At 37.1% G+C, this 17,441-nt stretch overlaps 1 protein-coding gene across 8 annotated transcripts in view; it reads left to right on the top strand.

Annotated features, from left to right (window-relative positions):
* The window catches only part of ERP44 (endoplasmic reticulum protein 44), a 76,362-nt gene that overhangs the window by 37,240 nt on the left and 21,681 nt on the right, over positions 1 to 17,441 (top strand). For all 8 annotated transcript variants that reach the window (XM_008518003.2, XM_008518002.2, XM_070595275.1 and 5 more), the window contains exon 5: positions 16,699 to 16,883. In XM_008518003.2, the coding sequence (XP_008516225.1) occupies positions 16,699 to 16,883 (185 nt within the window). The remainder of the gene's footprint in view (positions 1 to 16,698; positions 16,884 to 17,441) is intronic.

The raw sequence follows: 17,441 nt of genomic DNA, 5'->3' as shown, positions 1-17,441 counted from the left end.
GAAATACCTGAGTCATATGGTAGGTGTATACTTAACTTTTAAGAAACTGGCAGACTGTTTTCCAAAGTATTTGTACTATTTTACATGTCTGCTAAGAGTGTATGAGGGTTCCAGTTGTTCCATATTCTTGCCAACACTTGGTGTGGTCGTTGTAGTTAATTTAACATATTTGTCAAATTATTTACAGGTATAATAATTTCTTATTGGGTCTTGAGAGCTCTCTATATATTATGAATATGAGTTCTTTTTCACATGTGTAATTTATAAATATTTTCTCCCATTCCACTCTCTTAAGGGTATCTTTAATTGTGAACATAAAATTTACCATCTTTACCATTTTTAATTGTACAGTTCAATGGTATTAAGTATATTCACATTGTTGTACAAACGGTCTCCAAGGCTTTATCTTGCAGAACTGAAATGCTGGACTCATTAAACAACAATGCCGTTTCCCGTTCCCCCCAGCCCCTGGCAACCACCTTTCGCTTTCTATGTCTATGAATTTGACTGCTCTAGGAACCTCATATAAGTGGAATCATGCCATATTTGCCCTTTGGGGCTGGCTTATTTCACTTAGCATAATGTCCTCAAGGTTCATCCATGTTGTAGCATGTGTCAGAATTTCTTTCCTTTTTAAGGCTAAATAATATTCCATTGTGTGTATAGACCACATTTTGTTTATACATTCATCTGTTGATGGACACTTGGGTTACTTCCGCCTCTTGGCTATTGTGAATAATGCTGCTGTGAACATGGTTAAACAAATTATCTCTTCAAGACCAGCTTTCAATTTTTTTGGATATATACCCAGAAGTAGAATTGCTGGATCATATGACAGTTCCTCAAAAATTAAAAAATGGAACTGTTTTCCATAGCAGCTACACCAGTTTTACATTCCCACCAGCAGTGCATAAGGGTTTCAATTTTTCCACATCCTCGCCAACCCTTGTTATTTTCTGTTTTCGTGATAATAGCCATCCTAAAGGGTGTGAAGTGCTACCTATCGTGGTTTTGATTTGCATTTCCCTGCTGATTGGTAACGTTGGGCATCTTTTCATGTGTTTGTTGGCCATTTGTATATCTTCTTTGAAGAAATACCTGTTCCAGTCCTTTGCCCATTTTCAAATCAGGTTATTTTTTGTTATTGTTGAATCATAGGAGTTCTTCATAAATTCTAGATATTAACCACTTATCAGTTCTATGATTTGCAAATATCTTCTCCCATTCTATAGGCTGCCTTTTCACTGTTGATTATGTTCTCTTTATAGAAGTTTTAAATTTTAATGTCCAATTTACCTGTTTTTACATTTGTTGCTTCTTCTTTTGTGTCATATCCAAGTAATCATCACTAATCCAATGTCATGAAACTTTGCTCCCATGTTTTCTTCTTAGAGTATTATACTTTAGGTCATATGTTTAGGTCTTTATCCATTTTGAGTTAATTTTTGTATATTGTGCAGGGTAAGGAACCAATTTCATTCTTTTGCATGTGGGCATCTAGCTTTTGTAGCCCTATTTGTTGATGAGACTATCCTCTCCCTGTTGGATGGTCTTGGCACCCTTGTCAAAAATCATTTGACCATATATGTGAGGATTTATTTCTGGGATCTCTGTTCCATTCCATTGGTCTATATGTCTGTCTTTATGCCAGTACCACACTGTTTTGATTACTGTAGCTTTGTAATATGTTTTGAAATCGGGAAGTGTGAAACCTCTAATTTCGTTTGAGAGTGTCTTTTGAAGGGCATATATTCTTAATTATAATGAAGTCCAGTTTATCTTTTTTTAAAGTGAATTTTGCTTTCAATGCTATATCTAAGAAATCTTTGCCTCACCCAAGATCGCAAAGATTTTCTGCTATGTTTTTGTTGATCTGTTATCTGTGATTTGTCTGTTTGTTTATGTTAACACCAATACCACACTTTGTAGATTACTGTAGCTTTATAATAATCTTGATGTCAGTAGTGTAAAATCTTCCAACTTTATATTTTTTTTTTCAAAGTGGTTTGGCTATTGTAGTTGCTTTGGATTTCTCTATGACTTTTAGAATTGACTTGTTAATTTCTAGCCAAAGTTGGGGGGGTGGGGGGAAGACTGCTGGGATTTTAATTGGGATTACTTTGAATCCTTGGGCCAATTTGTGGAGAATTGTCATTTTGACAACATTGAATCTTCTAATCCATGAACATTGTATATCTCCCCATTTATTTAGGTCTTTTCAATTTTTCTCAGCAATGTTTTACAGTTTTCAGCAATGTTTCAGTCTACAAGTCTTTCACATCTTTGTCAGATTTACCCTTAAGTATTTTTTTGAAGCTATTGCAGATGATATTTTTAAAATAAGCTTTTTATTTTGGGAATAATTGTAGAGATACAGAAAAGTTACAAAGATAATACAGAGAGTTCCACTATACTCCTTACCCAATTTACTCTAATGTTGACATCTTACATTACCGTGGTACATTTGTTAAAACTAAGAAACTAACACTGGTACATTACTATTAACTAAACTATAGAGTTTATTCAGATTTTATCATTTGTTCTACTCATGTCCTTTTTCTGTTCCAAGATCCAGGACATTGAATTTAGCTATCAGGGCTTCTTAGCTACCTCTCATCTGTCCATTTCTCATTCTTTCCCTTTTTTTCACAACCTTGACAGTTTTGAGGAGGTCAGGTATTTTGTAGAATGTCCCTCATTTTGGATTTGTCTGGTGTTTTTTCTTAGCTCTTATACATCTTTTGTGAGATGTAATATTCCTAAGTATTTCTTATGTTTTTATGCTGATTGATTTTTAAATTTTAATTTCTGATTGTTCATTGCAAGTATATAGAAAGACAATTGATTTTTGTATAGTGATCTTGTATACTGGTACTTATTAGTTCTAATAAGTTTTTTGTAGATCCCATAGTATTTTCTACTTAGACAATTATATTGTAGGCAAATAAAAACAGTTTTTCTTCCTGTGGTCTGAATTTCCTTACAATATTCTTTCCAGCCAAGTGTATCTCCTTGCTGCTCCAGGATTAGTTTCTGTCAGGCAGAAGATCTATATGAAGCTTCCCAGCAACGGCAGAAGGTGACTCCAGAATGAAGATACTGTCCTGCCCACAAATGTCACATTCTTATTAATCACCCATCTGGAGTTGTGGCAGCCTGTCTGTCCTGCCCTCTTATACTTTAGTCTGCCTGCCTTGCTTCTGACTCACTGTGTCACCCAGACCTTCCATTCAAAGTAACAGTGTTATTTCTGGGAAAGGTTCTTGCACAAAGTTTCTAGTCAGATTGACAGGAAAAACTACTGTGGATTTAGGCATGATTTTACATGTATTATTTCATTTATCTTCACCACAACCCCTTGAGTTAAATAGTATTATTCATGCATTTATCAATTTTTCTTATGTTTCTACCCTTTGTAATGCAGTATGGTAGGTTCTAGAGATACAGCAGTGAACCAGACACACCCAGACAGGCAAGAACAGTGGATACACAACTGCTCATCGTGATAACTGTTGTGAAGGGAAGGTTTTGGGTGCGCTGAGAGAATGTGAGTCTGTCTGAGCCTGGAGGGATGGAGGAGTCCTCTCCAAGACAATGAGACAAGACCTGGAGGAAGAATAGAGATTTTTAAGGGAAATAGAGGAAGAAGAGTATTTCAGACAGAAGGAGTAGCTGTGAAGTTTCCCCGGTGAGAGTGAACACTGGACTTGCAGAGAGCTGGAGTATGTCATGTTTTGCAGATGAAGACCCTGAAAGACTTAGGCTGAGTGAGTGACCAAGGTTACGTAGTAAATAGAGGGAGCTAGACTGTAACCCACGAGTATATAGCTTTTACCAGGTAACTATAGTGTTTTGAAGGTCAAAATAAAGTAATTTAAATTGGATTTCTCATAAAAACTGAGAATTCATCCAATTCTATATAAAAATGACTAAAAATGTCTGTTATGAATTATATATATATTTATATATATACATGTCTGTAATGAATTATATAATAGTCTTTAAATTATCTTTAATGGGTCAGTGTATAAACAAAAATGCAATTCCTGATACGTGATATTATTGGTTCTATTATTATTAATCCTGTACTGTGTGGCCCAGCCCTCTACTAAGGTAGAATCCTTTGTTCTAGTACCAGAAACCCTGTACTTACTAAGTCAGGGACAGTCGGGCAAGTTACACACAAAAAAATCATTGAACTTGATTGAGCATGCACCATAAAAAGTGTGTGTGTATAGCGAGAAAGGGAAATGTGGTAACCAAATATGGTGAAATGTTAAATCTAGGTGAGGGTGTACAGGTGCTCATTATATTACTTTTCCATCTTTTCTGTAAGTTTGAAAATTTCCAAAATAGAAAGTTGGTATAAAAAGCCACTGAAGGGGCTGGCCCCGTGGCCGAGTGGTTAAGTTCGCACGCTCCGCTGCAGGCGGCCCAGTGTTTCGTTGGGTCGAATCCTGGGCACGGACATGGCACTGCTCATCAAACCACGCTGAGGCAGCATCCCACATGCCACAACTAGAAGGACCTACAACGAAGAATATACAACTATGTACCAAGGGGATTTGGGGAGAAAAAGGAAAAAAAATAAAATCTTTAAAAAGCCACTGAACCTGTAATTTGTCTTTGGTTAAGAAAAGGCAAGGAGGAGGGCCTTATTGCTTTAGGGTTTTTGAGAAAATGTGTGGGGGAGAGGCTTAATCTGCACTGTACAGGTTTACTGTGATATTGGTAATTGTAATTTCTGTTTATTTTCACTATGATAGATGACCCTCAACATATTATTGAATTTAAAAAGAATTTTCTTGAATAGACTTTTAATGGCATTTTGAGGAATACTTAGAGCCACTTGATGGCTTTTGGAAACTGACCCACAGTTCTCTCTGTGGCTGTCTCAGTTTTTCAGTGAAAACCTCCCAGGAGCAGGTATGTCGATTGAGGCCATTTTCTTGGTCATGAAACTGCCTTCTTTCATAGGTTGCCATCTCCTGGACATTAATGTCTCTGCCTTACCACCAGGTGTTATGGAAAGTAGATGTACCTTTTATAAATACTCTCCCATTACCAAGTAGAATTTATGCCAGTAGTATAAAGATGGCTCAATATTAGGAAATAGAATGAATCCTGTCAGTAACTAAAATGAGGAAAACCAGCTTATCCCATCCGTAAATGCTGAAAGACTTGATGAAACCCAAGGTAGGTTCTTGGAAGAAATTAATGTGGCAAAATGTATGAACCAACCTTTGCTTGCATTGACGTTTTTAAATCTTTAGTGACTATTTATCGCTTCATAATATAGTTCAAGCTCAAATTGAGGTGTGACGTCTTAATTTAGTTGTGAAATCTGTGTATCTTAGCCACAAATCTTGTATATTGTATTGCATTTGGGAATTTCTGCCAGTGCTGTGTTACAGTGTTTTTCCTTTGTCAGCCCTGTTTAAGAAGTGAGGATGAGGTGAGACCATAAAGTCAAGAGGCAAACAACATAATTATATAACAATACAAAATGTAATGGCACTAATTTTCGTAAAACGTTCCAAGTGAGTATTCTCAGCGTAGTCCCTGTGCGAGGCAGTGCATGTACTCATTCCTTAGAACGTGCTGGGAATTCTTCTTTGGGAGTTGTCTTCCACGCCGGTTTACTCGTTGGTCGGGTAAAACCCATCTCAATACATAATTATAGGAGGCCCTTCTTTGGTTTGCTGCCTGCGCTTCCTTCTGTCTCCCTCTCTTCCACCCAGTGGCATCCTGTGGAGCGCTTTCTGCTCTGTCTTTACCTCACTTCTTGCTATGCCCTTCCTAGGACTTTCTTTGTTGAAGGGTTCAGATAAATAGGCTGAGAACTTGAAACTGGAGAAGGCAAGAGTGGATATAACAGGCTGATTTCACCCACTCAGCTGTGTATGAGCTGGAGGGAGCAGCTTCTATCCTCCCGCCCCCTAGAAAGTTTGGAACCGTAGGGGGAGTTTTGAATTCAAACTGACACGAGTGTCATCAGGAAGCTTCCAACTATTTAAATTTAGGAGTATTTTTTGAAATCCTAGTGTAAAGCTTGTAGCTTGAATAACCCTCACCTAGTGGTAAAATTTAGTTCACTTCCTATGCCCCTAAATTCTCCATTTGTTGTGTTTCATGTAGGGAACAAAGTAGAAGGAAAGAAGTAGAAAGAAGGAAAAAAGGGAAAGGAAGTCAGGGCAATAAAAGAGACGGGACGTTGCGGAACAGCCTCTTCCCACTGCCCAGAGTGCCTTTATGTCCCGTGATGGCACAGGGCAGGTATCCTCGCTCATCCTGCAGGGGACCGGGCTGCCGGGTGTCATAGTTATCACGGATCTGACAATGGCCCTTTCAGCTTGTCCCATCTGGATGGCCCAGGAAAGGAATAATCTCTACATCTGTGGCGAAGATATATTTATTGTTGACTTAGTATAGAGGGTTTCTTTTATACTGTAGTTAGGGAATCCATCTTTTTCGTACATGTATTATATATTAAGAATTAAAGAACTTCATTTAAGATTCTAGCCTGTGGAAACAATTAAAAGTAGTAGCAGCAGTCGTAGTAATATTAATGGTAATAATAGTGATAAAATGTAACTCTAGCAGAGCAGGGACCTTGTCTTTTTACCCCTCTGTCCCCAGCGCTGGGATGGTGCCCAGCACACAGTGGGTGTTCAGTCACAGTTGTTGAAGAGATGAAGGGAGAAGTGAGTAATAAATAGTGAAAAGTGACCAGCATTTGTGAACCATTAGTTTCGTAGGTGCTACGTTAAGTACTTTAAATAGGTTATTTCATTATCTCCCAACAATACAGTGAAGTATTTTCTGCAATATTTCATCAAATCTAACTTGTCATTGATTATGAGGCACATTGTTGTCTGTAATTGAAAAAACTGAGAAAAATTGAACACCACACTGCTTTATTATCACTTAGAATTATTATATCTGTCTTAAGAACTGTTTTAGACTTACTTATAGTTTTTTGGTCCTATCATTAATGTGTGTACCTAAAAAGGAAGATAAATTTGTTCAAGTAATCCTGAAACAGTTTCACATTCAGAATCTCACTCTTGGGCATCACCTTCCAATTTTTGTGCTTTTCCACACAATATTGACTTCTGTGCTATCGAGAGAGTTGGTAATGCTCTTGATTAAAGAGTATTACTCTTCTCTTTCTAGGAGTTTCTTCCAAGCTGCTGATACCCATTCTGCAAGTATTGATGCTGGTGCTTTACTATTTAACTTACCTCAGAGTTTATTTTTTCTCAGTTAAAACATGTCACTGCTAGTTAAGCAATTTTTATTCAAAGTCAGCAAAATGAAGCAAATGTTAATAGTGGTTTTCCCCAGTGATGGTTGGATTACAAGTGGTTCTTTGTAATTGTCTTTGTTTCCCAAAATTTTTACACACAGACACACAGTTAAAACTTGCCTTTGCTTCAGCCGTGGGTCATGATCTCACTTCATCTTGTCTCCTACAGCCTCCTCTTTCGGGGAGTTTGGGAGTAGAATTTACCACTCTGGTGGTCATGCTGCCTTAGGTGTAGAAAGCCCTGTCAATCTGCCCCGGGTGGGACCAGGTTCTCTGCTGCCCTCCAGTGCCTGTAGGCTGTATGGCACTCAGCAAGAGATGTCGTACATTATTTGCTGGTCAGTGCAAACATTCAGACTCTGTCTCGCATTTTTAGGAAAGTAATTTGTAATTGGCCTTGAATTAGGCAGCACACTGTCCCAAATACCAGAGTTACTCTTACCTGTCTGCCTTCAGTGCAGCTTGAACCTTCCACATTGGAAATTGAGAAGCTTGTATAAGAGCTATACATAAGTGAGGCATTAAGAATAAGAAACTAATTATAGACAAGAATATTTTATTAAAAAATCAAACATGCTAAGAGGTTAGCTCTTCATTATTCCCACCACAGAAAGAAATGATAATTATGTGAAGTGATAGAGGAGCTAGCTAATGCTGTAATGACAATCATATTGCAATATATAATGTATCAAATCAACATTTTACACCTTAAACTTACACAGTGTTATGTCAAATATATTTCAGTAAAAGAAGTTAAAAAAAAAAGAATAAGAAAATATACAGTGAAGAATTCATGCACATAAAACAGACCTTGTATGAACAGGTTTAGCCTGAGCCTTGAGTAGGCTTCTACGCTTTGTTTGTAATTTTTCTGTTTAGGATTTTATTTTGTTATGTGTTTTTGTTTTATTTTTGGATTTTTTTCCTCACTAGGGAGAAGGCATGCTTTGGGAATGGAAAAAGGTACTTAGGCAGTAGTGGTCCTTGTCCTGGAACCAGAAGAAGAGTAAGACCTTCCTGTTGAAATCGTTTGCCCCTTTGGACTGTCTGCCGTGGATAATCGCAGCGGTGGACGGGGGGCATTGCTGGCACAGGAGTATAGGGCGGTTTCCCCACTGGGAATCCTGCTGGGCATTAGTGAGGTGGGCGGGCAGGCAGAACCCATCAAGGAAAAGCAAATGACCATTGAAGCAAACGTACCTGCTAATTTTCCAATCTGCGAGCTGTTAACCTTCTGAAATTTATGATTCCTTTGACATCCGTTTTAACATTTGATCCATCCAGTTAATTTAAAAAAAACCCATTTATTATACCCCTAAGTCATTCTTTGTTATATTGTCAAAATGTCACATTGTAATTATCTTAAAGTCACTTTTGACCAAAGCTTGTAAAAAAGTCACCTTTATGTCTGATATTATTGATCAATGTAATTGTAAGGTTTTTGCTTCTTAATAATTAAATGCTACCTCATTATGTAGCATACCTGCTGCTATGGTGTTGTTTGAGAATTAAGCAAATATCTGTGCCCCTAATAGTCTTCAAGTATTATTTAATCTTTTTCTATCCATAAGTAGAATTTTAAGGCAACGTAAAGGTTGTAATGTTGAAGTTTGTAAACCTGCTCCTGTTATTTCTGCCAGGACTATTGCAGTAGCTTTCTCTCTAGTCTCCCTTGTTCTCTGCCACTGCCAGTGGCTCTGCTGCTCAGTGGCTGCTTATCACAGTATTGGATAAAATCCAGACTCCGTTAACTTAGCATTTAAGAATGTGTGGAGTCCTTCTCTAGCCAAATTTATTTTACTTCTAGTTTATGCGTATTTGCTGTTAGCACACTGTTTTCCCATTATGCCCACTAATTCACCAGGTTGAGAAAGTTAAAAACATTATATTTTCTCTAGCAGTGCCTCTTGCTGTCCCTTTTCATACTGATCCTTAGGCCACAGATAGAAAACAGATTTTTCCTATTAAACTAGTTCCTTTCTTTTTGGGTCTATCTCATAGCCTTTCTGCCAGATCCTTTGGGGATTGAAGAAAATTCCTTGACTTCCTGCTGGCAAATTAGGCACCAGCTAAGCTAGTGTGTAGTCTTATTAACATTGAATGTGCACCTCCATTGGACCTAATAGGAATATTTTCCCTTCATAGGGATTGATATTATTGGATTTAAAAAATATTTTAGGTATTATTTTGCTGAATAGGATGGGCGAAATGTTGTCTGATAGTTTTAATTTGTAACTTCTTGATTACAACTGAGCATGTTTTCACATGTTTATTGGCCATCTCTGTTTCTTTCATAAATTGCTATCTTTAGCCCATTTATCTTTTTGGTGGTCCTTTTGTTATTGTTCTTTATGTATTCTGAATATTAATAATTTGTGATATATGTCACAAATACATTTCCAGTTTGTCTTAAAAATTCATGGTGTTTTTTAACATCTAGGCACTTCCTTGCCTATGCAGCTTCAAAATCTGACAAATGTCTTGGTTGTAGTTTGATGCTGATGTGGGCCCTTCCCACAAATAGACATTGTCTCCTAAGCACCACAAGCCCAGAGGAGATGCACTGTGTCTTTCTGGGCCAGCCCCCAGCTTCCTGTGCCACCCCTGCACTCAGTAAGTGTCCTCTGGGGAAAACTTGCTGTGTGTTTCAGGGTCCTTTCAATCCACCATTCCAGCCCAGGTGACCATGAAAAGCTTCACTGAGTTCTCTTTCTCTTTGCCTATTCAGGTGTAATCCTGAGCCCTAAATCTGCACAAATCACAGTTGTAATTTCTAAGAGGAATTACATAGGAAACCTATAGGAAAGAAAATGGCCACTGAGTGATCTTTGCTCATTTAGGAACGGTCCTTTCCTTTCTGGAATTTCATTTAGTCTTCATTGGTTTCGTGGTCTCTGGTATCTTTAAAAAAGGTGATTTAAAAACAAATCCAGTTTTTCCTAGTTGTCACAGCAGGAACAATAGATTTCTGCTACCTTCTACGTCCTGCTTGGAAGTGGAAATCCTGTTGTAGATTCCCTTTGGGTATTCTGTGAACTCAATAAGATTGTCTGCAAATAAAGACATTTTTATTTCTTCTTTTCCAGTGTATGTATACTCTTTATTTCTTTTTCTTATCTTATTACATTGACAAAGAACTCCAGTACATTGTTAATAGAAGTGATCACAGGCATCTTTATTTCTTAATCTCAGCAGGTCAGCTTTTCTTGTTTTACTCTCAAGTTGTTTGGTATTTGTTTATTTAGGTATCCTTTATCAGATTAAGGAAGTTCCCTTCTATTCCTAGTTTGCCAAAATTTTTTAAGTGTGAGTGGATGTTGAATTTTATCAAACGTTTTTCTGCTGCTTTTGAGAGGTAGGTAGTAGAATTTTTTTCCTTTACTCTGTTAATGTCATGAATTACATTGATTGACTTTCAAACATTAAACTGAAGTGCCAGACTAAATCCAGCTTGATTGTGATGTATCATCTTTTGTACATAGCGCTAAATTCAGTTTAATGTTTTCAAGTTTTACATCTATCTTCTTGAGTGAGACTAATATATACTTATCTTTTCACTTAATTTCCTTGTCAGATTTGGCTGAAAGATGATTTTGACTTCATAAAATTAGTTGGGAAATGTTCCCTCTTGTATTCTCTGGAATGGTTGTGTAAGCAGCATTACTGGCTCCTTAGATGTTTGGTAGAACTTGCTGGCAAAGCTTTCTAGGGTTGGAGTTTTCTTTGTGGGAAGGCTTTGCATAACAGATTCAATTTCCTTAATAACTTTAGAACAATTTATGTTTTCTATTTATTCTAGTGTCAGTTTGGTAAGTTGTGTTTTCATGGGGATTTTTCAATTTTATTTAAATCTCCAAATTTATTATCGTTAGGTATTTCATAATATTCTCTTATTATCTGTGTTGAAGACTTGTGCTACATTCCTGAAATTAATTTATTTTCTCTCTCTCTCTCTCTTTTTTTTGCTGAGGAAGATTACCCTTGAGCTAACATCTTTTGCCAATCTTCCTCTTTTTTTTTTCGCTTGTGGAAGATTAGCCCTGTGCTAACATATGTGCCAGTCTTTCTCCACTTTATATGTGGGTCACCACCACAGCACTGATGTAGGTCCGTGCCCAAGATCTGAACCCATGAACTGGGCCACTAAAGTGGAGCGTGCTGAACTTAATGACTATGCCATGGGGTCTGGCCCATCTCTTTTATTTCTTGATTAGTCTCTCCAGGGGTTTATCAATTTTATTAGCCGCTGCAAAGAACCACATTTTGGCTTTTTTGATCTTTTCTGTTGTATATTTGTTTTCCACTTCATTGATTTCTGCTTTTATCTTTCTCATTCACTTCTTTTTTCTTTGTTTTTAATTTGTTCTCTTGATAATTTTTTAGGATTAATGCTTAGCTCTTTGTTTTTCAGCTTTTTCCCCCTACATATCTATTTTAATGTAAATTCATTCTAAGTATCACTTTGGCTGCATGCTGTAAGTTCTGATATGTATTTTCATTATCATTCAGTTTAAAATATTTTCCAGTTTCCCTTTGTGATTTCATCTTTGATCCATCGGTATATAGAAGTTTCTTTATAAGTTGAATCATTTGAACCTTGTTGAGGCTATTTTTGTGACTCATCTTAAGGGTTTTTTTTTTTTGCCAAGGAAGATTCGCCCTGAGCTAACACGTGTTGGCAATCTTCCTCTTCTTGTGTGTGAGTTGCCATGACAGCACGGCCACTGACAGTCGAGTGGTGTAGGTCCGTGCCTGGGAACCAAACCCAGGCTGCCGAAATGGACGGCCCCAAACTTAACCACTAGGTCCCTGGGGCTAGCCCTTAAGTTTGTTTTTATGTGGTATATATACCTGCAAAGAATGTGTATTCTGCAGCTTTGGGGTATGTATCCTATATGTGTCAATTCAGTCAAGTTTTGTAGTTATGTTGTTCAAATTTTCTATATTTTATTGTTTTTGTTTTATCAGTTACCAAAAGAGGTGTGTTAATAATCTCCCACCATGATTCTAGATTTGTCTTGTAGTTCTATCATTTTTTACTTTATATATTTTTAGGCTTTATTTGATGCTTACCAATTTAGAATTGTTCTGTCTGCCTGGGGAATTGAACTTTTTATTATTATGATCTCTTGATCTCCAGTAATGCTTTTTGCCTTAATGTCTACTTATTTCTATTAATATAGCTATGCAAGATTTCTTTTGATTAGTTTTGCATGGTATATTTTCCTGTCCTTTTTCTTTCGAGTTTTCTGCATCCCTATGGGCAGGTGTGTGTTTTAATAGTTCGATTTTACTTTAGTGCCTTTGTCAAAGATCACTTTTCCGGGCAGATGTTGGTCTGTTTCTGGACTCTGTTCTCGTCCATTGGTCTGTCTGTCTTCATGCCAGTGGCACAGCCTAGATTCCTGTAGGTTTATAGTAAGTCTTGAAGTGCACTAGCAAAAGTTCTCTAATTTTGTTTATTGGGTACATTGGTCTGTAACTTTCTTTTCTTATAATGTCTCTGTCTGCTTTTGGTATAAAGGTAAAGCTGGCCTCACAGAGTGAGTTGAGAAGTAATCCTTTCTCTTCAATTTTCAGGAAAAGTTTGTATGAAAATGGAATTATTTCTTCCTTAAATATTTGGTAGAATTGGCCAATGAAGCTGCCCATGGAAAGAGCTTAGAAATATGTATTTTTGAAAAAGAAAAACACATCTTGAGTTTTTGCTAGTATTTTCCAATTCAAATGAAATAGTACAGGGTTTTTACTTAATTTCCTCAATTTTATATTTGTGTCTTTTTTCTCTTATGCTGAAAATCTTGATTCTTAATGGTACTAGTATAACCACTCATATGTTTTTATCTGTAATATGGGTGTGTGTTTATTTTTAAAATAGCAATGCCAGTATTAAAATTTTTTTAAATCTAACTTTGTCTTATTATTAAACATTTCCATGGTTCCAAAGTCAAAACTAGAAAACCAAAGGTCTAGTCAGGGAAATCTAAATTCCCTCTCTGACCTCTCCTTGCAGTTTCTCCCATTGGTGTTTTTTGGAGGGAGGAGGCAGGCAAAGATACATACTTGCCCACACACAGATACACACACTATATATGTGTGTATGTATATACATAGGTATCTGTGTGTGTGTATATATGTATCTTCATACTCCTTTTCCAAGTTTCTTCTCCATATTTTTTATACAAAATATCATACCTATACACATTCTTCTGCCCCTGACTTTTTTCACTTAACAGTGTATCTTGGAGATGGCTCCTCAGTAGCATAGAAAGCTCTTTTTCATTCCTTGATATACCAGCCTGGTACTTCATTGTATGGATGTACCTTACTTTGTTTAACCAGTCTATTGATGGATATTTGGGTGGAATAGGAACTTTTAAAAAGACGTTTTCCATATTCCAAACCACAGCATTGTAGCATTGGCCCTTAGAACTGTTTAACCTAATTTTAATCATTTTTATTAAAAACTTTCTCATTTATACATTTCTGCAGAAGTTCATTTTAGAATATGCCGGGCTTCAGTGTGTCGTGTGCTGGGGACTGCATCTGTTTTTAATTAGGAAGCTGAAGTTCCTTCCCTTTTGTTCTCTCTCTGGGCTGATCTTCTTGTAAGCAGGCTAAGCCTAAGGCTTTGTGGCCTTTGCCCTGTACCACGTGCCTCTGTTTATCTCAAAGACTTCTGCTTGCTTGTGCAGCCTCTCTGGCCCATCAATCTGTAGTGCCAATTTCATCTCAGTAACCCCTTGCCCAGGTAATAGAACCAGCATTTTTATAATGCCTCGAAGACTGCTTTCTCATTGTAATCCGTCAGGCTGAGCAAGGGCTTACAGCTGATAGGTCTGCTGGTCTTCTGCTTCCAGAAGTACTAACCCTGAACCAGACAGATGAGTGTCTATATTAAGTATGTTTACATTAAGATATCTCAATATTAGTTCAGATTTTTGTGATTTGGTGAATAAAATATTCTCCTTGATCTCATAGATATGACCAGTGTTTCCCTTTATTTGCTCATATTGGTCTTTCCATTTACAGAATTTTAGTACTTGAGCATGATTTGCGCCTTCGTAAATCCTCCATGGAGTTCACCAAATTGTTATGTGATCTTAGTTACAAAGCCTTTTGTCCAGACCCCCCTCTGAGAACCCACATTCTAACCTTAACCTCTAATACACCATTTTAGCATTCTTTGCTCGATTATCCGAGACAGAACAAGGTGCAACCTTGACTTATCAAAATATTAAAAGTACTTTTACCTCTTCCTAGGCAGTGTAAAGACCTTAGAACACTTAGAATCATTCACCTTCTGCTTACCTCCCCTCCCCCAGCTTATACACTGCTGCTGTTGTCATGTATTTTAATTTATGTCAAACCTTACAGGCATAACTGTTGTTGTTTTGTATAGTCAATATTCATTTAGATTTTTTTTTTTAAAGATTTTATTTTTTCCTTTTTCTCCCCAAAGCCCCCCGGTACATAGTTGTATATTCTTCGTTGTGGGTCCTTCTAGTTGTGGCATATGGGACTCTGCCTCAGCGTGGTTTGATGAGCAGTGCCATGTCCGTGCCCAGGATTCGAACTAACGAAACACTGGGCTGCCTGCAGCAGATTGTGCGAACTTAACCACTCGGCCACCGGGCCAGCCCCCCTCATTTAGATTTTTTAAACAGCTTTATTGAGGTATAACACATACAACAAACTGCACATAATTAAAATGTACAAATTGGTAAGTTTTGACATATGTATATACCCATGAAGTTGTCAGCACACATGTATGTATATACCCATGAAGCTGTCAGCACACGTGTGTGTATATACCCATGAAGCTGTCAGCACACGTGTGTGTATATACCCATGAAGCTGTCAGCACACGTGTGTGTATTTACCCATGAAGCTGTCAGCACACGTGTGTGTATATACCCATGAAGCTGTCAGCACACGTGTGTGTATATACCCATGAAGCTGTCAGCACACGTGTGTGTATATACCCATGAAGCTGTCGGCACACGTGTGTATATACCCATGAAGCCGTCAGCACACGTGTGTGTATATACCCATGAAGCTGTCGGCACACATGTGTGTATATACCCATGAAGCTGTCAGCACACGTGTGTATATACCCATGAAGCTGTCGGCACACGTGTGTGTATATACCCATGAAGCTGTCAGCACACGTGTGTAAATACCCTCTAGTACAGTTGTTTCTACCATCGAATCTCCTAGAAAATTAAAGTGGTCAACAGAGCCTATTGCAGTTCTGTTTGTTTTTGTTTTGTAACTGCTAGAAATGGAGGCAGGACAGGAGAATTTTTGTGTTTTTTTGTGCCATCCTGTTAGAATTCTGCCCTCATTTTAGAACTCAGTTAAGAAGAGAGCTTTTCACCTGTTAGAGGTCACGTCAATGCTCTCTCAGGTCCCCTTCATTCTAAAAATTCAGTGTGTCTTTTATCATTCTCATACATGTGACTAGCATACATTTGAGCTTCTTCAGTGTCTAGAAAACATTGATTTCTGCTATTTGCCACCTCTTAGAAATAACGGCAGAAAAATATAAAGGCTCTTCCATTCTCATTGAGTCTATATCTTGGTAATTGGGATTCCAAAAAATGACATCAGCGTACATTTTGATTTAGCTTCTTAATTTCAGACTATAAACACTCATTGTAACGATTTGTGTGTGTGTATGTGTCTATCTTCACTGCCTGAGAATATACCCATAGGTATATACAATAAAGGAATTTTTTTAGCATATACTGCCGAGTTTTGGTTTTTATTGTATTAGCTTACACAAAATTTGCATATATGGGATTATAAATTATTCTTCTAGCAAAGAATCTAATATTAGTTTTTAGCCTTTGAGAGTAGTTTTAATGTAAATTTAATTTTTCTTTTATTAAATGCTGTAAGAGAACCTCACAGTATAAAGTGACTTGGATGGCTAAAAAATTAATTCCAATTCAAAAATTGGATTTTTGTGCATTCTAATTCTATTCTGGAATTTATCTATAATAGTATTTACTAACATTCATTAAGAGTTTACAGTGTCATGCATTCGTATCATCTCATTTAGTCCTTAAAACAACCTTTTTAGTAGAAAATATTATCCATACATAACAAATGAGAAGCTAAGGCATAGAGAGTGGATGCAACTTCCAAATTCACACAGCCAGTAAATAAAAAATCTGGCATTGAAACCAGGCAATATATGTCCAGAGTCTGGCCTCTTAACTAATGTAAACTTGTCACAGTTAATTTTTTTCTCTGACGCTGAAAAAGAATTATATGAACCAAATGTTCGCACTAAATAATTGTTAAGATTTTTGACAGTTGGGCTCATGGGCTCACCCAGACCAAATATGAGGGTGAAGTTAATTTTTTGTTCATTCTTTTAGCTGATATAGCCCAGAGATACAGGATAAGCAAATACCCAACCCTCAAATTGTTTCGTAATGGGATGATGATGAAGAGAGAGTACAGGGGTCAGCGGTCAGTGAAGGCCCTCGCAGATTACATCAGGCAACAAAAAAGCGACCCCGTTCAAGAGCTTCATGACTTAGCAGAAATCACCACTCTTGATGTAAGTTAACATTTGCTGGATCCAATGAACATTACCTGTTTAACTAATGTAACAATTATTACGTAATCAAAGAATCTGGACATGTTCTTATAGTTCATTGCAATGGATTTGACATATCCATACTTAACAAGTTGAATTTTTCTTGAATTCTCAAGGGAAATGCTAATGTTTCACTGAAGCTTTGGATAAAATATACAGCATGCAATAAAGTCGCAGTAATTTGACTTAATTAAGGGCAAAGAGTAGCCTGAATTATGAAGAAGTAGAAGTTAACATCAGGCATTCACAGCTAAAGTTTCCATATTTTCCTTAGTGGAGACCCTCAGGGTATCTACTCTAATTACTCCTATATCAACTCTTTGTATAAGTTTTAGTGTCCTCTCATATAGACCCCCTTAATACTAAGCTTAGCAAATCCTTTTCTTTTAGTGTAAAGAAAAATAGTTGAGTTTGGGCTTTAGATTGTCATTGTCGGGTTTGAGATTTGATTTTTACTTGCAAGCTAGTAAGTTAGCCAGTTACTCTTGCATGGATACTGTCAGAAGGCACAAGACTCCT

The sequence above is a fragment of the Equus przewalskii genome, chromosome 26, assembly GCF_037783145.1.
Source record: "Equus przewalskii isolate Varuska chromosome 26, EquPr2, whole genome shotgun sequence".
Taxonomy (NCBI): domain Eukaryota; kingdom Metazoa; phylum Chordata; class Mammalia; order Perissodactyla; family Equidae; genus Equus; species Equus przewalskii.
This window is presented reverse-complemented; position numbering and strand designations above follow the sequence as displayed.